Source organism: Mustela nivalis, assembly GCF_964662115.1.
Source record: "Mustela nivalis genome assembly, chromosome: 9".
Lineage (NCBI taxonomy): Eukaryota > Metazoa > Chordata > Mammalia > Carnivora > Mustelidae > Mustela > Mustela nivalis.
In genome coordinates this window covers 101705019-101727346 of record NC_139028.1, presented here as the reverse complement: position 1 = coordinate 101727346, position 22328 = coordinate 101705019, and the positions used below count along the sequence as shown (strand labels likewise).

At 62.0% G+C, this 22328-nt stretch overlaps 2 protein-coding genes and 1 long non-coding RNA gene across 6 annotated transcripts; 2 read left to right on the top strand and 1 right to left on the bottom strand.

The window, feature by feature from the left end:
• Window positions 1–1039: 1039 nt before the first annotated feature.
• FREY1 (Frey regulator of sperm-oocyte fusion 1) lies at window positions 1040–3061 on the top strand. The gene is made up of 3 exons (XM_082747442.1): window positions 1040–1772; window positions 1970–2043; window positions 2234–3061. Exons 1-3 carry the CDS (start codon window positions 1669–1671, stop codon window positions 2353–2355), a joined length of 300 nt encoding a protein of 99 aa, XP_082603568.1. The 5' UTR covers window positions 1040–1668; the 3' UTR covers window positions 2356–3061.
• MAPK8IP1 (mitogen-activated protein kinase 8 interacting protein 1) lies at window positions 2470–21455 on the bottom strand. Of its 4 annotated transcripts, none has more exons than XM_082747376.1 (12): window positions 21177–21455; window positions 10455–10560; window positions 8251–8550; window positions 6615–6696; window positions 5525–6337; window positions 5270–5423; window positions 4518–4690; window positions 4194–4303; window positions 3991–4107; window positions 3827–3897; window positions 3595–3693; window positions 2470–3277 (listed from the first exon to the last, which is right to left on the bottom strand). In XM_082747376.1, exons 1-12 carry the CDS (start codon window positions 21275–21277, stop codon window positions 3205–3207), a joined length of 2199 nt encoding a protein of 732 aa, XP_082603502.1. In that variant the 5' UTR covers window positions 21278–21455; the 3' UTR covers window positions 2470–3204. The 4 variants fall into 4 exon arrangements, with proteins under 4 accessions (XP_082603502.1, XP_082603504.1, XP_082603503.1 ...); XM_082747378.1 differs by having other exon boundaries at window positions 5270–5345; window positions 21177–21452; XM_082747377.1 differs by lacking the exon at window positions 21177–21455 and adding an exon at window positions 11689–12130.
• LOC309872745 lies at window positions 8562–10339 on the top strand. The gene is made up of 2 exons (XR_014316101.1): window positions 8562–8975; window positions 9174–10339. It is a non-coding gene; the product is annotated as an uncharacterized lncRNA (long non-coding RNA).
• Window positions 21456–22328: the final 873 nt, after the last annotated feature.

The following is a 22328-nucleotide window of genomic DNA, read 5'->3' as shown; positions in this document are numbered from 1 at the left end:
GGAGGCCTCTATTCTAGTGGGGGTGACCCTGCATCAGTGCCCTGCAGGCTTCAGCTGGGAGACGACGTTGTGCACAGCAAGTCGCAAGAAACTCAGACCTGCCTCCGGAAGGCAGCGGGGAGGGGAGCATTTTAAACCTCATCCCTGGGACGCCTGGGTGGCTCAGTCGGTAAAGCATCTGCTGCCTTCAGCTCAGGTCCTGATCCCAGAGTTCCGGAATCAAATCCTCCATTGGGATCAAATCGGAGTCCTTCAGCAGGGATCTGCCTCTCCCTCTGCCCCTCACCGTGCTCGTGCTCTCAAATAAAAACTTGCTAAAAAAAATACACCTCACCCCAGCGGTCTGGTGCAGGGGCTCCCATCGGGCGGTGCTGGAGGCTGAGCACAGGGACACAGTGGCAGAATCCTCCAGCAGTGGATGGGCCTGGATTCAGGTAGGCTCGGGAGTGGGTGTGGCTAGAGGAAGATGGTGGCATCTTAGAGGCAAGGAGGGTGAGGGACGAGGGACTGAGTTGGGCAGAGTCCAGAACTGTGGGTTCCCGGCCCATAGAGGATGGGGACCCGGGCTTGTTGAGGGACAGCTGTGTCTAGGACACAGAAAGGGAGATGACCACTGAGCAGTTAGTTAGCGTGTGGGCTCCGAGCACACAGGGACAGTCTGAAGGAGATGCCAGCACTTGTCACCCTGGGGGTTGCTGAAGAACAGGAGCCAGGGATGTCCCTCTCCCGGCCTTGGGCACGTGGGCAGTTACGGGTGAGGAGCTGGGCCCCTGGAAGGTCTGCTAAGAAGCGATGAGGTTCCCAGAGTGCAGAGCCCTGTTCAGCCCTCGGGTTCTGAGTGCACAGGTCTGGAGCGGGCTGGGGTTTTGGAGGTGAGCTTGGGCTGCGCGCTCCTACGGGCCGGGAGGAGCCTGGCTCCGTGCTAGCACGTTGCATTTATTCAACAAATCTTGACTGAGCATCTACCGGCTGTGACTGGGGATCCTGCCTCGAACAAAACCAGTCTCTACCCTCGGGAAGCTTCTAGGGAGCAGGCTTTGCTACCGACTCAAAAGCCCTCTGTCCAACCTCAGGGGTGGTGGCAGAGCCTGGGGAGCCCCGGCGCTCGACTGTTGGAAGCTTCGCAGAACTGGGTGGGGGGGGTGTCTCTTAGAGCAGCCCGACCCCCGGGCCAGGGCTGAATGGCCTGCTTGATGCTCTCTGGCTGGAGGACGGTCCCGGCGTCACTGGGGGGGTGGGGGGAAACAGGGCGGTGGCAGCAGGAGGCCGGAGGCCGCGGAGTGGGAACGGCTGGGGCTCCACGTACCTCTCCTGCGTGCCACTTCTTGGGCACCTAGGTATGCACCTTACCTCAGAGACGAGAAGGCGGCCCGCAACTGACATGGCCGCCTTGCAGGAGACAAGGTGGGGCTAAGCATGGAGATCAGATGCCAAAAATCTATGCCCTTAACCCTCGGGCAGTGACACTAGAGCAAGAAACTGTTTGGCACCTGTTGGCCGACAGCATCGACAACATGAAATGAAGACCAAAGCTCTGCTGGACGTTTCTGGCCTGGCTGAGCCCTGGAACCCTGCCCTTTGTGAGGCGGCCCGGAAGTGGGCAGCAGTTCCGTCCTTCTGCCGGGGGAGGGGCAGGCAGAAGCCAGGGGACAGGGACCTGAATAGGAGATGGTTCTCGCCATGCTGGGGGCTCTGCATCCCAGGGCTGGGCTGAGCCTCTTCCTCCTCTACCTCGTCCTGGCAGCTGCACTCCTCCGCCCCCAGCCACTGAGGTAACACCCGGGGGCACAGGCTCAGGGGCCCACAGGTGAGGCTCTGTCGTGCTGCCTCCCACTCCGCTTCCCAGAGGACTGGCTGGTGCCATAGTCCTGGGTGTCACAGCTCACGCAGTCCCCCACCCTGAGCCCTCACAGGGAGGTGGTTAGTGGCCTAAAAGGGCCCAGGCTGAGCACCCCAACACCTCCCGCAGGCCTCAGCGATCTGTTCCTGAAGAATTTTCAGCCCCTCTGCAACTCTCACAGCCACTTTCCGGCCTAGTGGATGGTAATATCTCAGCCCTGCCCTGCCCGGCCGCCCCCCTGCCCTTGCCCCGCGTGCCCCCCACCCCCGGGGACACATGCCCTAGGGGAGGGCACCCACACCCAGCCTCCGGGGCTTTTCATCCCAAATGGCACCATTCTGGGGTGATCTTGGTGGATTTCCCCCTGCCACCCACACCCTCTTCTCTTCTCAGACTATGGGGTTCGACCCAAGCACCCCTGGCCACGAGGGCCTCGACCCCTCCTCTCCCGAGCCCAGCAGCGCAAGCGTGATGGGCCAGACATGGCCGAGTATTACTACGACGCACACCTGTGACCGGCGCCCATTATAAAGCTGTTCTGTGCAGCCAAGGCTTGGGCTTTCCTGACATGGACGCCAGCTGGGGCCGGGGGGAGTGGTGGGGGCGGGAGACACAGCCACTGCAGTCCAGACAGGAAATGGCACTTTAATAGTTGTGGCCAGGATGACAGGACCAAGCTGGGGCTACAGCTGAAGCAGCTGAGAGGCCCTGGCTGGCCCGGGCCAATCCGGGAGCCGCCTTTTCCTGCCGGGTTGGGGCCCTGCCGCAGCGCTCTCCTTCCCTGGTGAGGCCCCATACGTGCCAGTGGCCAGCGTGATGGCCACCCAGAGACCACCCAGGTGACAGAGCCAGGAACAGGGACTGCACCCCCCCCACCTGCTGCGAAGTCCTTGGGAGGTGGCTGGGCTCAGCATGAGCTCAGGGCCTTCAGTTGGGGTTGGGAGTTGGGGATGGGGTGGAGGGAACGCTGGCAAGTGGCATGGGCTTTGTGAAAGCAGGAGCCACAGCCGGAGAGCCAGAGGCCCTGGCAGAGGAAGTGATGCCCAGGATGGGCCGAAGCCCTCCGCTCCTACAATGGGCATCCTTCCGGGCCAGGGGCCTGACGCTACCCCCTCCCCCAGGCCCGCCCCCTCCCAATCCCTGGGCAGCCTGCTTTGTCCTCCATAGATGAATCTAGTCCCATATATTACAATAAACTGCATTTGCCTCTCCCCGAAACCCCGCCCTCCCCCACCCTTGGCCAGAGGCCCCGACTTCCCCGTCCTCTGGGGGTGACGGGCGCCCCTCTGCTAGCGTGCTGCGTCCTGTCGGCAGCCAACTGTTCCGGCGCGGGCCCCGGGGGTGGAGAGAGCGGGGCCACGCGGCTACTCCAGATAGATGTCTTCCGTGGGGCAGGTGTACTCCACGAACTGCTTGTAGAACTGCTGGAACGCTCTCCTAGAAGGCAGGCAGACACACAGGTGACGGGGAGAGCACCATCTCCACCCCTGGTTTTTCACCTGGAGCCTGGGGCTCCCTGGGCAGCGCTCGGGCTCCCCCAGATGGAGGGGCTCGGCTCCGCTCTCTGCACGTTGCCCTTCTTGGGACATACCGCCGCCCAAGGAAGGGCCTTACCTGGCGGGGAGCTAGTCCTCAGGACCGCCCCGCCTGGGCTCGAGGCCATGAGGCATGCAGAGCTGGGAGAGGGCCCGGAGCTCGCTCTGGGGCCGGGCGCTCGGCAGGAGACACACAGACACACACACACAGGGCCGTACCCCACGGACTCTGCCAAGGCTTTGGTGGATTCCTCGGACACAAAGACGTGGCAGGCAAACCGGTGGTCAGCAGGGTGCTTGGTGATGAACCCAAAGTACCTGCGGGAGGACAGCCATCTGTCTGAGAGCGCGACAGGGGCGCAGATCCCCCCCAGACATACTCATAGACCCACACCCGACCGTATCGGCCCCAGGCCGCCCCCTCACACCTCATGGTGTCCCTCCCACTTACTTGTTGTTCTTTGGATGGTATCCACAGAAAGAGATGTTTTTTAACTGGAAAAAGTGGCTACATTTATTCCCCTACAGGAGGGAGATGAGAGGCAGGGTGTCATCAGCCCGCAGGGGCCAGAGGTGGGAGATCTGGTGGGGGGCCGGGGGGGCAGAGGTGGTCACCTTGGCCTCCTGTGAATCATCAGCCTTGACGCCGATCTTCACGCCCCGCACGCTGATCTCCAGGACGCAGCTGGACGGCGGGTTAAAGTGCACGGTGAGCCGGCGGGTGGTGGCGATCTGTGGGTAAGGGACGGGAATCAGGTTCTGGGTGTCTGTCTCCCCAGGAGAGGAGGGGGCCCAGGTGGGGGGCGGGGACCACGTACCTTTTGCATAGCAGCACAGAGCACGTCATTGCCCTTGTGGTAGGGAACCTGGACGGAGCCCAGGAACTTCACCCGGAACTGGTCCACCCAGTCGCTGTTTTTGGTCAGGGCTGGAAAACAAGCATGAAGTGAGGGGTGGCAGGGCAGCAGACGGGCCCGCCGTCCACGGATGTCCCAACTGGGCCAGGCCTCCCTTCTCTCTGAGGGAGATGGCCCTAATGTGGTCCCCTCTGCGAGGGCCCTCCCTATGGCTTTAGAGTCACCTGGCAGCCTGTCTGGGCAAAGGTGGGGCCCACTGGCGCCGAGGAGGGGAAAGGACGCTACCTGCCATGTGCTCGGGCTCCTTGGTGACCTCGATGGCGTAGTAGGCGGGGAAGACACCCCGGGCGCCCGTGCGCATGTTGTAGGCCTCATACCAGTAGTCCTCGGCCTGCAGCTCCACCAGCAAGGGGTCGTCCACCTCCAGCTCCAGCTCATCCTCGTGTCGAGGCACAAACCTGACCCCCGCAAGGGCATGGGAGAAATTCACCACCAGGGCCTCCCCAGCCGGGCTATCCATCGGCTCCCCCTCTCTCTGGGGGGCAGGCTGCTGCCAAAGCGGCACCAGTTCAATAAGTCTCCACAGAGTATCCTGGGCCTGGGCCTGCTAGTTCCTGGGGAAGTTCAAGATCACGCAGACAGGCTCCTGCCATCCAGGGGGCTCAGGGAGGAAGTGCCCAGAGCCACTCGGAAAACACAGAGGTAACAGGAAGTGAGCGCTTCCCTGTGGAGGGCAGGAAGGGCTATGCCTTGTACAGGTTGGGCAGCATCTCCGCCGGAACCCCTCCCAGACTCTGGACCCCCACGCCCACCCTGCCAGATGGGCTGCTCGGTCCCAGGCCCATCACAGGTGCATCACAGGTCACATGGCCTGAATCCATCCACCTGGAGTCCCGCCTCGGTGCGCCCTGTGCCCCTGGGGCTGGTGGAGGGATGTGTGCCAGCGTGAAGGCTGGGTCTAGGCCACATAGTGAGGGCAGAGGCAGGGAGGGGGCGGCCCCACGGTTGCCTGGCCGGCCCAGCACTGCGGCTCTTACCTGAATATGGCCCGGTGCGTCTGCTCCTGCTCCTCCCCATTGATGACACAGGAGAAGAGCCCGAAGGACTCGGCACCTGGAAGCGAGGGGCCGAGCTGGAGGAGAACGGACCCACTCCGCTTGGCGGGTGGGGTCAGGCAGCAAGCTCCCAGTCCTGACACATCGAAGCAGATGGGCAGGGCCACCTTCCAGGAGCAGCCTCGATTCGGCGCCCTCCCCCTCCCAGGTGCCCCAGCACGCAGGCCGCAGACTCACTGGAGGAGCGCGAGCGGCCGCTCATGAAGACGTTCAGGAACTTCTTGGAGAAGTGGACGTCAGGCTCGTCTGGTGTGGAGTCCTCGGAGAGGCAGACAGGGGGCCGCGGCCGGGGGGCCTCCTCGTACTCCTCCCCGATGGCCGACTCGTAGGGCGAGGAGGCGGAGGCGCAGTTGTCATAGACGGTGGCCGAGTCGCTCTCGTCGCTGTAGTCCCCGAAGCACGGCCGCAGGCTCACCAGCTCCAGCTGCGCGTGTTCATCCACCACCAGGGTGTACTTCACCGAGTCGTAGGACAGCGCGCTGGTGTCCGAGCTCAGCGAGGCCCGTGGGGGTGGCGGCGGCTCCCCGAGGCTGCCCCGCCAGCCTCCGCCCTGCAGCTCGGGCCGCTCCGGGGACGACAAGCAGTCGAAGCCCTCGTCCTCCTCGCTGATGGAGGGGTGCGGCCGGCCCACCGCAGAGGGGTAGGCGGCAGGGTCTGGATCGGAGCTGACAGACATCCGGCTCTCTGCCGGGGGCAGGAAGGCAGAACTGGGCTCCGGGGGGTCTGGCGGCCTCTGCACTGGCGTCAGGTAGATCTCCTCGGTGGCCTCTAGCCGCACGTCGGCCTGGTAGTGGATGCGGTCTCGATGCGAGTGGCTCCGGCTGCTCGGTGGGGCAGCCGTGGGGCCGCCGGGAGGGGCCATCTGTGTGGCGGTGCTGCGGCGGCAAGGGCTGTCAGTGGAGGTGCCTCGGTCCTTGGTGGCCGTGGGGCTGCTCGGGGGTGGCAGCTCATCGCTCAGGCAGATGTGCTCATGTGGCGGCGTCTGCTCCCCTGGAGGGCAGGCAGGTCGCTGCTCAAGGCGGGTGGCCTTGCCCCTGCCTCCCTGCCCTCTCTACTCAGCATGTGGGACACAGAAACCCAGGCGAGGGCTCCTGAGCCCTGGGGGGGGCTCTGGGACCAATGCTCTCCCCCCGCCCCAGTTGACTTCTGATGGGCCTGCTCAAGGCAGTTTACCTCAACTCGACAAGTTGGAGGCTGCCAGGGTTGCTCTCTGCTGAGGAAACTGAGGCAGGGGTAGGGCCAGATAAGGGAAACGGTCCTGACTTACCAGTCTTCAGGGGTGAGGATGACCGAGACACCCGATCCTGCCAACTGTGCTTCTTGCCCAGAGAATTATTATTCAATGTGTCCTGTGCAGAAAACAAAAGGCCCTTGTGACAGAAGGCGTCAACAGTACCCGGCACAGGGAGGCCCTGGCCCTGCCCCCATCAGGCCATCCCTAGGCCATTTGCTGTCCCTCCCCCCCCAGCCCAGGGCCTCACCCCCAACCCTCCTCGAACAGGCAGGAGGGGTGGCAAGTCACAGCCCTCCCAGCCCGACCTATTGGCTCTAGATGGCTCTCCATCCTGACTCAGGGAAGCTGGCCAACCCTTGGGGAGGTGCTCTTGTCAGCCTCCTCAAAGGCGGTGATGACCAATATGTGTGGTGGTAAATGGGGGAGAAGTGGGGGAGAAGCAGGAGCCATCTGGGGAGAGAGCTGGACCCCCAGTCCCAGACACAGAGGCTTTACACAGTAGATGCTCCAAGTCCTGGAGCACTATGGCCTAGGGGGCAGGGACATTCTAGAAGTTGAAAAATGGATGAGGAAGGGTCTCTCCGCAGCCGGCCTGGGGGACCGGGATGAATCACCCAAATGATGAATCAATAGCATGGCTCTCCCACCCCTGCAACAGCACATGACTGAGGAATGACAGACGTAGTTGTCAGCAGCCTTCCTCCTGGATCTCGGGCTGGTGCCCTGGGACCCCTCTCCACCATGCCTATAAACAAGGCTCCCCACAAACTATTCAGCCCCCCCCCCCCCCCGGAACACACTCACAGGCCCTCTCAGGAGTTTGGCTGCCAAAATCCACCCCAGACGATTCTGGGAGAGGCACCAGTCCTTTGCCTGCAGGACCTGCACCCTCCACCAACAGCCCCAGCTCCCTGAGCCCCTCTTCTGTACCTCTCCTGACTGGGCCTGGAAGACAAAGGGCCACAGTAGGCTCTCCTCCACCCTATTCAACCCTCCTTGGCATCCAGCCACCCAGCCCAGGGGCCCTGGGCCCCCAACTCAGCCAAGCAGCTCCGCCTCCCATGCCTAGTCCCTGCCTTCTGGGAATTCCCAGCTGCCCACATTTCCACCTGCCTGCTGCCTCTGAGCTCCCCGTCCCCACCTATGCACAATTTCCCATGACCTGCCCCCAGCAACGACCACTTTAGACTCTCTTTTCTTGCTTCTGCCCTTCTCCAGGAGCCCCACACTCTAAAGGGGAAACCTCAACCTTAGGTCCCAAGCTCCAAACCCTTGCAACTAGCCCTCAAAGCTCTGTTCTGTCCTCCTTAAGCCCCCACTGCTCTCCTTACCCAGCTCCTTCCACTGTCCCTCTCGGTCCTTTCACTCCTTCAGACTCAAGGCTCCAAATCCTGTTGGCCCGACCTGGTCCCTCTCCCTTAAGGCAGATTCCACTACCACCACCACCCCCCAACCCCAGACCACCTCCCTGGGCCGGCCCCCTTGGGAAGTCGCACCAGGCCGACTTCTCCCTGCCCTGGCCCGCAGGTCCCTCTGACACAGCCCCTCCTCGCTCCTCCAGCCCGCGGGCCAGGGGTGGGCAGCGAGCTGCCCGGCGCCCCCCACACCTCGCGGGCCAGGCCTCCGGGCGCCGCCCCTTCAGCCTCGCCCCACGCCGCTCGCGCCTCACCTGAGACCGCGGCACCTGCGGGAAGAGGTTGAGCGTGGTAGGCCGCTTGGGTCGATAAGTGTCCCCGCCGCCCTGGCCCTGGCCTTGGCCCTGGCCGCGGGGCGCCGGCTCCTGGCGGGGCTCGGCCTCCGGCGGCCCCGCTCCCGGCCGCCGCGCCGCGCGCTCCTCCTCGTCGTCGTCGTCGTCCTCGGCGCCGGGAGTATCCCCCGCCGCGTCGATCAGGTCCATCTGCAGCATCTCGGCCTGCAGTCGGCTCCCCGCGCCGCCGCCGCCCCCAGACAGCAGCCCGGCGCGCGGGGGCTGCGCGGCGCGGACGGAGGGGCGTCAGGGGGCGGGGCCGAGGCGAGGCCGGGGCGGGGCCGACTCCGCCGCGCACCGCCCCCCTCCCGGGCGAGTCCATTCTGCGGCCGCAAAGGGGGAGGGCACGGGAGAGAGGCAGGGGCCCGGCGACAGGGGGCCGCGCGACAGGGGGCCGCGCCCTCCCGCCCCCAGCGACGATGCGCGAGAGCGACTGCTCCCCAATCTAGTCGGCGCCTTTGGCCGTCCACACCGCCCCCTCCCCACGGTACCAGCCTTCCTGACTATCTGCACCCTCCCGTTCCCTTAGCAACGTCCAGTGACCTCACCGGGGTTGTAAGCTGAGCCCAGAGTGAGGTCACCGCTGTTGCTATGGGGACGCAGGGTCGCCAAGGAGTTCGGGGCCCCACAAGGGATGGAGGGGGGAGGTTAGTATTTGAAGGGGGAAGTGAGGAAAACTGGGAAAACAGCCTCAGCCAGGCGGAGGGTGGTGGGAGGGCCGCAGGGTGAACAGGAGGCCCTAAGCGCGGCCGGGGTGCGGGGAGGGGGGGGCAGGGGCCAGTGGGGGCATCTGGACGCGGCACCTGTCCACAGTCTGAAGGCCCTCCAACCTGGGGTGTTCCCAGGTTTAGGCCATCCTAAACCTCGGTAACTGGAGTTTCAGCTCTGCCGCTAACGCCTGGGCACCCTGGACAGATCCCCTGACCCTCATATTCCCTCCCCAGTTAACTGCCTCCCAGCTTCCCAGGGAGGTGAGGACTCACGGGCAACAGGGTGTGAGAGGCCCCCAGAGCTTGTCTAAGGCCCCACAAGGTACACTTCCAGCTAGTACTGCCTCAGCGCCCTGGCTGTCGCAGGGACCACCCTCTCTAAAACTGTGCCGCTGCGTGTTGGGTGAAAGGGTGGTGAGGAATTACGGAACAGGTGTGTGATCTTAGAGAAGCTACATCAGGGCCCTGTGACCATTCCCACCCTGGCTGGCCTAACCAGAGTGGGGAGGGTTGGGGCATGGGGTACTGCAGGGTCATCCTCACCCCTTGGTTTCCTCTTGCCTGGCAGAGCTTACAGAATCTCTGTGACAGGCAGGAGGTCACCCGGAGGCTGACCCCCCCCAACCCCAGCTCACACGGCAGCTCTCCTTTACTAACTATTCTCCTAATACCACCAGGGTGGTCACCCACCCCCTGCTGGAGACTGCCAGAAGCTCTGGGTTCTGCAACCTAGTCCCGTGCTTTGCCTCCCATGTCCTGGCCAGTGGCCCCTTCTTCCTGTTCTGAAAAGACACAGGGGGATCCCTGTCTGACCCAAGCTCCCCAGATGCTGAAGATCTCCTGGCAGGATTCGGAACTTAGGGAATGGAGAGAGCTATCTGTCCTACATGACAAGGCCAGGAGGCCAAAAGCAGCAGCAATGCTGGATTAACCCTCTAGAGGGGCCCTCAGAATAGCGGGCCAGGGAGGGTCTGCGGGGCTATGTGGTGTGGGTTGGTGCAATGGCAGCTGAGGGAGCGCCTTGGCTCTTTTCTTCCAGCCTCGAAGCACTGCGGATTCCACCGGACTCCACCCTTGCTCTGCCTCAGGCCCTCTGCCAAGGCCGCCCAGGGAAGGGTTTAGAGTAGGCCTGATCCTTCCTTTAACCCTACATCTGAAGACGACCTGCCCTCTCCCTTCTGCTGGGCAGTTGAGGGAGCTGCCTCTTGCTTTAACTCCCCTGGCAAAAACAACCAAAAAATCCTGCTTGAGCACCCCCAAAATGTGTCAAACACTAAACTGGATGTGTTTTTTGGATGTCATTTCATTTTCTGAGGATGTCATATAGAGATACGGGGGTGCCGTCACTCCTGTCCCAACCCACCCTGTCCCCCTTACCCACCCCCACCCCCTGGGCTCCTGAGAGCCCACTCTTACCCGCAAGGACAGAGTATCTTTGCACTGCAGGCTGATGCCACACTCCTCAGTGATCTCTGAGAGGTCTTCATCCTCAAACTCCTCCAAGCTGATGTCATGGGTGAGCCTGGTGAGCACAGGAAGTCGAAGTTACCAACCCAGGGGCACTACATAGCCCACCGAAGTCTTCCTAGTACCTCTTCCAAAAGGTGGCCCCTCGAAGGCAGATCACAGCCCCCAGAGGGTGGGACTTGGTGTCCGCCTGCGCCGAGGCCAGGGGTAACAGGCAGAAAAAGGGGAGGTCCAGGTTACTCCCCCTCCTCCCCGCTGGGAGCTATCCGCTCTATTGCCAACCAGGAGGCAGTGCCTAGAAGGCCCAGCTGGTCAGAGCCGAGGCCCTGCCAGAGAAATGCCTCCTGGGGTCAAGGCAGGTGCCGAGGCCAATTCACCCATGGAGGATGCAGAGTTGAGAAGCGACTCCAAGGGATGCCTGGAGTAGGGGTGTTCCCGGTGCAACCCCTGCACTGACAAAACCCAAGGAGCTGGTAGAGGCCCCTCCCCAGCCTCAGGAGAGTGCTCTGTGCCCCCAGCCCAGGAAGACCAATGGCTCTTGAGCCCTGGGAGCAAGTGAAGGGAAATCTGATGTCAAGGTGGCGAGTTGCTGCCTATCCCAGGAGGTTACACCCCCATTGTGGGTTCTCCATTTCATCTCTCCAACCACATAATCGCTTGCTCAGCGCACAGACCCTAAACAGAAGGCAGCAGAGGGGTCAAGGGAGGCCTGGGGTTGGGGCTAGAGGCATTGTGCACTCGGAGGACAAACCAAAGAATGTCACCACCACGACTCCACCTGTGCTAGAACCCTCTCCCCCTGTCCCCTAGGCCCGCTGTATGCCTCCACCCCACTGCAGCGACTGCCTGCTTGTCCCCTAGACCTGACTCACCACCAGCCCCGGGCACTCCACCTGGTTTGGTGTGGGTAGGATGTTTGGGAGAATTCTGCTGGGGGAAGTTGGGGCCAATTCTGAGCCTCTTCTCCCAAATAAGATAAGGAGATTGAGGCACAGAGCAAGGGACACCCAGGAGTCCAAGGTCACCGGGGAGAGGTGGTGGTCCAGCCCCCAGGGGGACCTAGGAGGCCCACACCCCCTGCCTCTTGCCTTAGTCAGACCAAACAGAGACCCAGAGCTCCATGGAGCTGTCCCCCAAATGCTCCCCCCCCCCCCCGCCCAAGACCAATCCCTATACCCCCTACCAGCGCTCCCACTGATCCTCCAACCAGCTGTCATTGTCTGGGCTCGAATCCATCTTCAGCACCAGCTTCATGGAGAGCCCTGCCCAGCTGGGGGGCTGCAGGGCCCCAGGGCCACCCTCTCATGCCCAGAAAGGTTGGGAGGCCAGGGCTCAGGGCAGGGCTGGGGCCTCGGGCCTCCACTGCCTGGGCCTCCCTGTCTGCGTCCTGCCCGCTGCAGAAGCCCGGGGAGCTCATTAAAAATAGATGTGCCAGCAGAAGAGGCAGTGGCTGCCGACCCGGGCCCCAGCCCCAGCGCTTCCCAGCCCAGCCCTCCGCTGCAGGCCGCTGCCTTCCCAGCCAGGCCAGCAGTGGCGCTGAAGCCGCTGTGGCTGCCACCTCCCCCTCAGGATCGGGTTACTGCGATCCGATCCGATCGATGCCACCGGCTCCACCTGCCCTTCTAATGCCCCTGTCAGGGGCTGCGGTGGCCCTTCTCCCAGGCTCGTGGGCAGATGGCAGAAATCTGGGATGTCTCCCCCCAAAAGCCAGCCCTGATCTGTTTTAAAGGGCCAGCACCGCATTCAGGGCACCTGAATGGTCAGATGGGGGGGCTTCTGAAATTCTCCACGAACGGATGTCCCCATCCACATGGCAATGTGCTCAGCCCTCACACCCCCTCAGGGAGGCTTCTGTGGGCCCAGGTGGCATCCACACAGCGGTGGGTGACCGAGGAGGGTCTGGATTGCCTCCACGGACAAGCTGGATGCAGGACAGAACCCTGGCATCCCCTAGAGTTTCATCCTTCAGCACCCATGATGTGCCTATGGGCTCAGGGGGCTCCACAGCCAGGGCTAAGGGCAGACCCCTCGGGTCTGGACCTGGGTGTGGACCCCTCAGGGCAGGACTGGAAGGCAAAGAGCTTTCTGTCACTGCGAAGTTCCACCCACAGAAGCCGGAGGGAAGAGCAGAGAGGGATTCTGACCAGGACGAGGGAGCTGGACAGACGAGCCCGAGGCTGGTAGGCTCCCAGAGCTGGGGAGGGTTGTGATGCGGAAGTTGGGGGAGGCTGGGGAGGGGCTGGGCTGGCCCAGAAACCAGAGCAGCTCTACCATCTGGCCAGCACGGCCCAGCATCTCGGGTCCGGAGATGAGAAGCCAGTGGCTGGTCAGCACACCCCAGCTGCCAGGACAGCTGGAACTCTGCCAGCATCAGGGAGCTGCAGGGCCACTGGGCATCTGATCCAGAGGTGCCCTCGGGTGCCTCTTACTCTGCCAGGAATCCCTGCACACCTCTCTCCTTCTCTTCTCTGTCGGGTCCCGGCTCAGCTCCTGTCTCTGCAGCCCCAGACCCGCACCTGCCCGCCCCGCAAACACCAGCCTGCTCCCCTCAGTGCCCCCATGTTGGAAGTACTCCACCCCATTCGCCACCCTGCAAAGCTGCCAGAAACACCACCCTTCTGTCCCCACTCAAAACCCCCTAAGGTTCCCTGCTAGTGGCGGACTGCTTGGTTTGGCATTCAAGGTCTCCAGCTCTGGGTGTGACTGCCCACGCCTCCCACGCCTGCCTGCCCGGGGTCTAGTCCAGGGTTCAGATGGAGCCCCTGGCTGGCTTTTCAACCTGCGCCCGCTGGAAGAAGGCTCGGTTAAGCCCACTCTTCCAGGAAGCCCTCCCAGCCTGCCTGTGCCGTGCCTTACAGCCCTCCTGGCTATGCTCGCTGGCCCCTGGGCATTCCCTCACTTGTAGCTGGTGTCACCATCTGCATGGATGCAAGGCAGTGTGGGGGACAGACAGAGCCAGGCCTCCATCAGACACCCCACCAGGCTGCCCCAAAGACGGATGGAGCTCACGTCGCCCACCCTCATACCCAGCAAGGGAGGCAGGCAGGCCCCCGCTCACCCAGCTCCAGCTGGACTGCATGTTTCTGGAAGCCAGAGCTGGGGAGGCTGTCTCGCACACACCAGGCTCTCGGTACACGCCTGGCAGGTGTTTGCCAAGGGACATCCTCAGCATCCGTGTGCTCCTCCCCAACCCAAGCGTTCAGGGCATGCCTGCGGGGGAACCTTCTCGGCTCATCTCTGCACACGCACGGCCTGGGACGGCAGGTCTGGGGGCAGGCGGGGACAGCCTTGGCCTCTTGCAATGAAGGGCCCGGGGGTGAACGGGGCGTTGGGGGGAAGCGCAGGGCTTGAAAGCCCGCACTGGGTTCTGGCTCCAGTGGGGAAGGTGAAGGGAATTTCTTATCTGAATTTTTTCTCTTACGTGAGGCAGGATGGCAGAGTGGTTACCACGGCAGGCTTGGGGACAGGACGCATGGGACCAGATACGGATGCCCTCACTTAGCAGGACCGGCCGCACCACGACCTGAGCAGCTGTCGCTCCCTGGACACCAAAGCACCCTCATGCTCTGTGTCTCCTTCAATCCTCTCCACCACCCGGGGAGAGGGTCTGACTCGGCCTGTTATCCAGATGAGGAGCCCTAAGGCCCTGACAGAAGGTGCCGTGAGGCTACTTATACCTGCCCCCCAAGGGCGCTACTGGGGGTTCACAGAGCTGAGCTGCGGCAAGCTGGAGTGCTGTGAGGGGGTCACGACCAAGGGACAAGGGGAGGGACTGGTCAGGCAGTCTCCTTTGCAAGTCACCCCCCACCTGCGCTGTCCCTGCCCTTAGCTCCTGCTTCGAAGGCCCCAGATGTTCTGGGTCCTTCATGGAGGAAAAGCTGAACAGACCCTTGGGCCCTCCAAGCTCAAGGGGAGGAAGGGAAGAAGGAAAAGCTGGGGGGAGCAGGAGGAGGGAGGGAGGGTGTCCCCTTCTGATGGGGGGTGCCCACGTTTCCCCTGGAAACTGGAGCCCCGAGCACCAAGGGTTCACCTCCAGTCGAATCACAGGACCTCGTGAGGACGGCTCCCTCACCTCCCGGCCTGGAGGCCTCGGAGGCAGCCCGTCCATGAGTCAGACCTGCTTGCCCGTCCGGGTGAGATGCCTCCCAAGGTCTCACCCAGGTTGACATTTGGAGGCTCTGAGTCATGAGTTTGCTCTCCTGGGACCTCCCGGACCTCCTGGACCTCTGGAGTCTATGTTTCTGTTCGAGGCCCCCTCTTCCTGCACGAACCCTACCTCTTGTTCCAGCACGCCCCAGTCCTGTCTTCTGGCCGAGCAGCCTCCTCGCTGCGTTCTGAACGTGCCGTCCCCCGCCCCTCCCCCGTGCCCCCCCCCCGCCTCCTCCTGCCATGAGCTCTCCAAAATGAACAAACATGCCTTTGTGCTCTGATGTTTATTACGTGCCCATTTCCCTTCCACGTGCCTTCCCGCCTCCCTGGCATCCTCGGTCCCCCGATGGCAGCCTAGCCCTGGTCAGTTCCTCCTCCCAGGAGTGGGCTGGGTTAGGAGAGCAGGCAGCAGAAGGGTTAAGTGGCAAAGTGCTGAGGCTTTAGCTGAGCAGGGCCAAACCTGAGCCAAGCATTTGGCTGTCCAGAGGCCATTCCTGTCTCCCCGTTCCTGGCTCTCCGGAAGCCAGGTAAGGATCCAACTGAGCGACCTTGGGTCCTGGCCATGGTGTCCCACGGGCCCCTCTCATGGCTGAGAGCATCTGTGGTTCAAGTGTCCAGCTTGTCCCTCTGCCGCCCTGTGAGTGCTGAACAGACAGCTGGCCCCCAGTGCGCTCGCAGAGAGGCAGGTTCCCCACTGCCCGCTGGCTCCCCTACAGGCCATTCTCCACCAGGCCACCAAAGGCAACACCTGACATACAAATCTGGTCTGGTCACCGTGCCCCAGCTCAGAGTCCCTTAGTAGCTTCCCCGGCCCTTAGGGAAAGGGGTCCAAATTCCCTGTGGCCTGAAGGCTCAGGAGGGCTTCCCCCAATCTTGGGGGTCATCACCACCCCCCACCCCTCCTTGCTGACCCCCACCCCTCCTGCCCCACTGGCTCCCTCAAAGCCTTCCCTGATTTCCCTGACCTGGCACACAGCCCTGCTACTCGCTCTCTTAGGCCCACTTGCTGGGTTCCTGGATCGCTGTGACTGCGCCTCTGGGTTCTGCCCCCAGTGGGGGGCTCCCCCCAGAGGCAGCACCATGTCTGTCTTGATCAACAAAGCAGTGCCTGGGAGCTACTTAATAAATGTTGACTGAGTGAACCACAGGTCTTTCTAGATTTTTCCCCTTAAAACTCCCTAAGTCGGTTGCCCTTCCAACTCAACTTTCTGAGTCCCCACCTATGTCAGAACCCAGGGTAGAATGTGCAGCCCTCTGCAAGGAGGTGCTGGCCGAGATGGTGGGGTTGGGGGAGCCCTTGGCTCTGAGTGGACACTGGGCTCAGACGAGCTTTATTCCTCTAATCCGTCCCTCCCCGACCATGTCCACACCAGGGTCACTGCCAGTGAAACACCGAGTCCAACCCCAGAAATAAGTCCTCAGGGCCAATCCCTACTTGGGGTTATAATGTGTCTGATGGCTTTACAGAGCCCGGGGCTGATATGGAGCCGGAAGTCTGAATCCCAGCGCTCCGGCTTCTGGAAAGCTGCGATGGGAAGCAGTCCCTTACGCGGAAAGCTTTATACCTTCATACCCGAGAATGCGTATTTTGCATAACCGCAGACAGAAAACCACCAAATAGCTCAGCGTGGGGTGGGGTGCGACCGGGTGTCCAGGAAAGGAACATCACACAGGCTCCTGGACGAATGTTACGTGGAAAATGACGACTGGCATTAAGGAGCGAAGGGAACGCACAAGCCCATGGTCTCACGTGCGGAATCACACGCACCCAGAAGCAGGACATCTCTTCTCCTCTGCTTCCCAATCCCCCAGAAGCTTTCTGGACGGGGTGCACCAGGCTCCCACTTGGGTTCTGGGGCCGCTGGCCCTGTCGCAGAGTGCCTTCCTGAGGGCAGGGGGCCCTCGTGTTCCGCTTGGCACCGATTCCCTACCCTCGTGCAAACGCACGCACAGGGTATCCCTCATGGGATACCCCAGGTAGGAAAGGACTACGAGGTAGAGGAAGAAGGGCGGAGCTGGCTGCTCTGGGGGCCCGAGCAAGGCAAGACCCATGGTCAAGGCTGGGAGAAGACACAGGAGAAGGGCCAGGGGGCAGAGATAACATCCTAGAATGGCTAAGATCCCCTAAGTGGGGATGGTGGCAGTGACCCCATTTTGTAGGATCCATGGGGGCCCCAAGCCAAGAATCCAGAGACCGACTTCAAGGATATGGACATCAAAGAGGTGGGGGGGGGGGGTGCAGACCCTGCATGGCCACGTCCTGGCAAGTGAGCCAAGTCAACACTCTGGCCCCAGATTGGGGGTTCAGTAGGAGCCGGGGCACCCAGGGCTCGGGGATGGGGGGGAAGGTGGCTCCAGCAGCAATGCATTTCCGGAACCCCTCCCCCTGCCGAAACGTGGCTGCTGGAACCAGCCTGGCCCCGTTCTCTCCCATCGCCCTGCTCTCTGCTGCCCCCTGGATAGCAATGTCCTCTCTGAGGCTTTCGGGTGGGGGGGACCTCTCTCAGCTGAGACTCCTCCCAGGGTTTCTAGCCCCAGCCCCATCCTCTCCAGTGACCCCAGGCCCCAGACCAACCCCTAGCCTGAACGCTGCAGTTGGGTACCCCAGTGGTCACCAACCTCAGACTCAGGAGGTCTCCCACTAAGTTCCCCTCCCTGCCCGCCAAGCTCCTCCTCTCCCCAGGGCAACCCATCTCCAGCACCATCTTGGACGCCAGCCTCCCCAACCCCTAAAACCAGATACCTCACCCATGGGGCTAATCCCTCCCACCCCCGAAGTCCTCCTCCCGTCCTCTCCCGCCGTTGCTTGTGGCACGCAGGATGACCAGCCCCCAGGGGTCTCCCTGCCTCCCCGTCCACTCTACCTAGTGGCTGGCAGGACCTTCCCAAGACAGCGAGCCGATGCTGCCATTCCTGCAGAACCTTTGCTGCCTGCCACCGACCCACAGGCCTGGGCTCCCCTGGGCCCTGGATCTCAGTCACCGTCACCTTGTCTGCTAAGGCCTCGTCTGTCTGTCTGTCTGCCTCCCCTCTATACAGACTGCACGACGTTAGGCCCATGACTATCTCTGGAGCCTCTGTCCAGGGAGCCCTCCAAAGTGCAAATATTTGTTGAGTGAAGGGAAGGAAGGAACAGCCACACGCGTGCCGTCGCGTGAAGAGAAAAATGAGGAGGTCTCTGTGCCTCTCGGGGGCCACATCTCTCATCTGCAAGGCAGTACGGGGAGGTGGAAACCACACCAGCCAGCCAGTCAGGGGGCCTGGGGTTGGCCACTCACGTGCTGTGTGTTCTGAGGGATGACACTCCCCCTCTGCTGTGTCCTCCTCGGTAAAGGGGGGGGGGCGGTCAGGACGAGCTGATTTCTGGGGTCCCCTCATCCGCATCCCCCATGGTGCGTCCCACCGTCCCTCCGCTTTATCTGACCCACCCAGCTCCGTGTAGCCAAAAGCTATGTTCCTAAAGCCTCTTTTCTAGAGTTTTCCTTCTAATGAACATGTATCACTTGAATTTTAAATTCTCTTTTCTAACTGTGTAAGTTACAGAAGTAACCCATGCTCCTTGTAGAAGTCAAATCATAACAGCGGCGCGTCAAATAAGTGAAATCCCTTCCCCGGTTCCCCATCAACAACTACAGGAAACTGGCTGAAGCATTTCCATCATCAGAAGGGGGAAAAAACAAACAAACAAACAAACAAACAAAAACACACAAAAAAAACCCAAAGCAAAACAAAAACAACCCACCCATCTATTGAAACCAACCAGCAACAAGCAGGTGCTCTCTCCAGCCTCCACGTGTCCCAGCGTGCTCCACTCCCTGCTCTCCCCCACTAGTCCCAGGCTCTCTTTTCAGGGTGGCTCTAGAGTCAGACCGCCTGCATCCGAACCCCAGCTCTGCCATTCACCTAGCCTCTGGAGACCTCAGTCTCCTTATCTGCAAAGTGGGGACAATGGCGATGCTCAGTTTACACGGATCTGGTGAGGATGAGACACTCTTGCGCAGAAAGCCCTTCGAGGGGTGCTGGGCAAAGTGAGCGCCTCCTGGGGGCCAGCGCGCCCCGTCCTTATCTTCTGATAGCAGAGTCGGTCTGTTACCCTCTGAGGTCCAGGAGGCCCGTGCACGCCTGATCTGCATCATCACCCAGGGAGGCATTACTGAGCACCGACTCTGGGCTGGGCGCTGTGCAGACCCAAGTGTAGGTATCAGCTCTTCTGCCTTCTGGAAGCTGACAGTGGGGCTGGGGTATATAGAGTTAACAACAGCAGCCTTGCAGGAACACAGCTCTCCACAGCCCTTGAAACAGCCAACACGTGCCGTCCCGGGACCATCCTGAGTGGGAGCCAATGCTGGCATCGTAAAGAAGAAACAAGGGCTCCAGGGTTAAGTGCCCTGTCTTGGGGCACAGAAGTGGGAAGGCAGAGCCAGAAGGCAAACCCAGGCCAGTTGGATCCACGGCCCCACCAAAGAACGGTGGGAGAGCCTTAACCACCCGGGGTTAACCCGAGCTGGGCGCAGGGCTCTGTGAGGCAGGACAAGGGAAAGGTCAGCGGGGGCTGCTGGAGCCCGCAGGGAACGCCATGTGGGGCTGGAAACACTGCCCTTATTATTCCCAGAAGCTGGCCTTGTCTCCACAGCCAGGCCAGGGTGTCCTGGAGGGCCGGCCCACGCCTTAGCCTTGGCGCACAGCTGTTCTCGCCCACCTGGCCCGGACAAAGCACTCTCTCTGGCTGGCGCCCACCTCATCAGTTCCCCTCACTAAAGCCTCCATGAGAACCTGCTAGCCAGGGATGGGGTGGGGTGGAGGGGACTGTCCCCTGGGGATCTGGAAGCAGGTAGAGCGAGGCAAAGCTGTCCTCTGGGCCAGAGGCAGGGCCTGGAGGCTGAGTGCACTGAACACACACAGACGGCCCCAGGCTCTGACTGGGGGTCCTCAGGCAAGCCACTGCCTTACTGAGCCTCAATCTTGTCATCTACAAAATGGGCAGATCGGTGCCCATGCCTGTGGGGGTAAAGGAACCTGTACTGGGAATGCTTTGAACAGTCACGAACTACAGAAGCGGTCACCAGCATGGAGGGCGGACACTTGTTGAACACCAACTTGATGCACACTAAGGAATCAATATTCATTATCTCGCCTGACAGATGGGACTGTCGGGTCACTTTGCTAGGCAGAAAGTGGTGGAGCTCAAATTTGAACCCAGGTTCCTCTATGCTGTGCTACTGCAGAAGGGCCTCCTGTAGGCAGGCAGTATTTGCCTCTCGGCAGCGTGTGTCATGCCAGGGGGAACTGGTCTCAGGATTCAGCCCCATGACTCGGAGGCACCAACCACAAAGGCCCCAGCCCCAGAGCCCTCACGCTTGGCCTCCTCCATCTGGTCCCCTCCCTCTGGTCCTCCTGACTCCTCAGCTCAGGGCCTCCAGGGAGATTTCTAGCGCTGATGATGCCATTAGAGATCCCCAGGGGTCCCTACCCACCTGAGGGCCAGGGAGCCAGCAACCCCTTGGTCAGAGAGGGGCTGGCGCCAGAACCCAGCTGGGGCCTGGCTGGGGTGACGGGCCCAGGAGAGGGGAAGGCGCCAGCTCCTTAGATGAAGAAACAATGGGGTATGTGTCGGCCTCTTCCTAGGCTCTGGAGCAGTTACACCCTCCTCTTCCTTCTCTCCAAATGGGGCCAGGATTATGATGGAGGGATATCCGTCCCTTCCCCACAACATCCACTGTCCATGTCTCTAAAATCTACCTCCCAGTACCAGAGAGTGGGCAGAGAGAGGGGTGAAGGGGAGCCCAGAGCATGGATCTGGGTACTTGCTCCAGCAGGAAACCTTCCACCCAATGTCCTTGGCTACTCCTGGGCTGCCCAAACCAGACTTCCCCAACCAGAGCTGGGTGGGCAGTCTCCTGGTTGAATCTGAGCCTTCTGCACCTGCACACACCTGACCAGGTCCGTGCTTGCCCAAATCCACAGAGGGTCCTGGCCATACCAGTCCTGGGAGTTAGGCTCCTCTAACCAGACAGGGCTGGGGGAGGGGCCCCCGACTTCTTCCTTCCAGCACCAAGGTTGTCAGTTGCCCTGAGAAACTGGGACCCACGAGGCACCCCAGTCTGCTCCCATCTCTATTCAGAAGCTTTCGAACTGGGCATAAGCAAAGCCTTAGCCTGCCTGCCTCCTCTGGGATCTCAATCCAGACCCCAGGCCCTGCCGCAGTCCCAAAGTGGGGGAGAAGGCGGCCTCCGCGCCCCCTCCTCCAATTCCAGCTCTGAATCTCCCAGCCTAGGACATGGAATGGCGGAGGCAGCTGCACCACTGGCTATGCAGTGGCTATCAGCCTGGACTTGAGGCTGAGGGGGGTTTCTGGGGACTCTGTCCAGGGTAGAGACCCCATCCCCATGCCGCCCCCTCGTTCCCGGGATCGGGGTGTGTGTGTTGGGGGCTGGGGTCCGTTGGGTGGGTGGCGGGGGACGCGGAAGCCGGGGCAGATCAGCCTGGGCTGAAGGGCGGGGCGCAGCGGCCGGGGACTCTCACCTGAAATTGGGCGGCGACGCGATGTGCAGCCCCAGGAACGGGGAGGCGGCAGGCGGGGACGCGGCCCCCCCGCCCAGGCCGCCGCTCTCTCGCTCCGCCATTCTCCGGCACAGCCCTGGCCATCCGGGCGGAGCGCGGCGCAGAGGCGGCGGCGGCGAAGGCGGCGGCGGCGGAGGGGAAAGAGGCGGGGGCGCGGCGAAAGACCGCCGCCGCCGCGGGGTACGGCTCGGGCGGGTGCGGCGGGCGCACCTGCGCAGGGCAGGGCGCGGCTCCGGACCGCGCGCCGCTCTCGGGACTGGCGCGAGCTCCGCCGCGCGCCCCCGGGCCCTCGCCGGGGTCTCGTGAGCTCCGCCCCCGCCCCGCCCCCGGCCCCGCCCCTCCAGCGCTCTCCGAGGTGCTGAAGTGGCAGCCCCCGCGGCCCCTAGACTCGGACGAGCCCGGCTCTGAGTCGCACACTGACTCCTCTGCTCTCTTTCCCCTCCCGTTGCGCCTTCGCGCCATGTGGGGTTCTGCTTCTCGGATGGGCCTAGCGCCTGGGTAAGAGGGAACTAATGGCGGGACCCTCGTCCCCAGGGTCCTAGTTGGTCCCCAGCAGCAGACAAAGAAGGCGGACAGGGAAAGTAGGGCCGTTGGAAGAAAGCAGAGAAAGGCGACATAGTGTCAGGAGTGGGCTCCTAGGGCAAGCCAGGTTTGGAGTCAGGTCGTATGAACTCACAGCCTGGCTTCCCAAGCGAATAGGTGGTGTGGCCGTGCATTAGTGACTTCACAGGCCTAAGTTTGGTTTTCTTATCTGTGAAATGGGGACAATAACGGTCCCTCTCATGGTAGTTGTGAGGATGAAAAGTGATACAAGTATGTTGTCAGCAGAGAACACCCACCTCCTGCTAGCATCCAGGTCTCACCCAATCCTGTCCCCCTTATCTTGAGAAGACCCTCTCATGGGCTCTCCCTAGAGGGCCTTCTCTCTATAGATTGACCCTACAGCCCCAAACACCTATCAATGATGAACTGAACCCTTCCTCTTGGCTTCTCAGTTTCTTCTCCCTCACACCAGGACTTTCCCGGATTTCTCTCACTTCTCACTTAGCACCTCAGTTGCATTTCTTGCAGAGCACCTCTCTTTTGCAGCCACAGACACCCCATGGCTGACTT

Bases quoted from the DNA above. Each gene is read 5' to 3' on its own strand.
- FREY1 (XM_082747442.1), top strand. From the start codon at position 1,669: ATGGTTCTCGCCATGCTGGGGGCTCTGCATCCCAGGGCTGGGCTGAGC. The intron at 1,773-1,969 runs GTAACACCCGGG...CACCTCCCGCAG, and splicing joins CTCCGCCCCCAGCCACTGAG to GCCTCAGCGATCTGTTCCTG. The intron at 2,044-2,233 runs GTAATATCTCAG...TTCTCTTCTCAG, and splicing joins ACTTTCCGGCCTAGTGGATG to ACTATGGGGTTCGACCCAAG.
- MAPK8IP1 (XM_082747376.1), bottom strand. From the start codon at position 21,277: ATGGCGGAGCGAGAGAGCGGCGGCCTGGGCGGGGGGGCCGCGTCCCCG. The intron at 8,551-10,454 runs GTAAGAGTGGGC...CGCGCCGCGCAG, and splicing joins AAGATACTCTGTCCTTGCGG to CCCCCGCGCGCCGGGCTGCT. The intron at 4,304-4,517 runs GTAGCGTCCTTT...CTTGTTTTCCAG, and splicing joins GGAGCCCGAGCACATGGCAG to CCCTGACCAAAAACAGCGAC.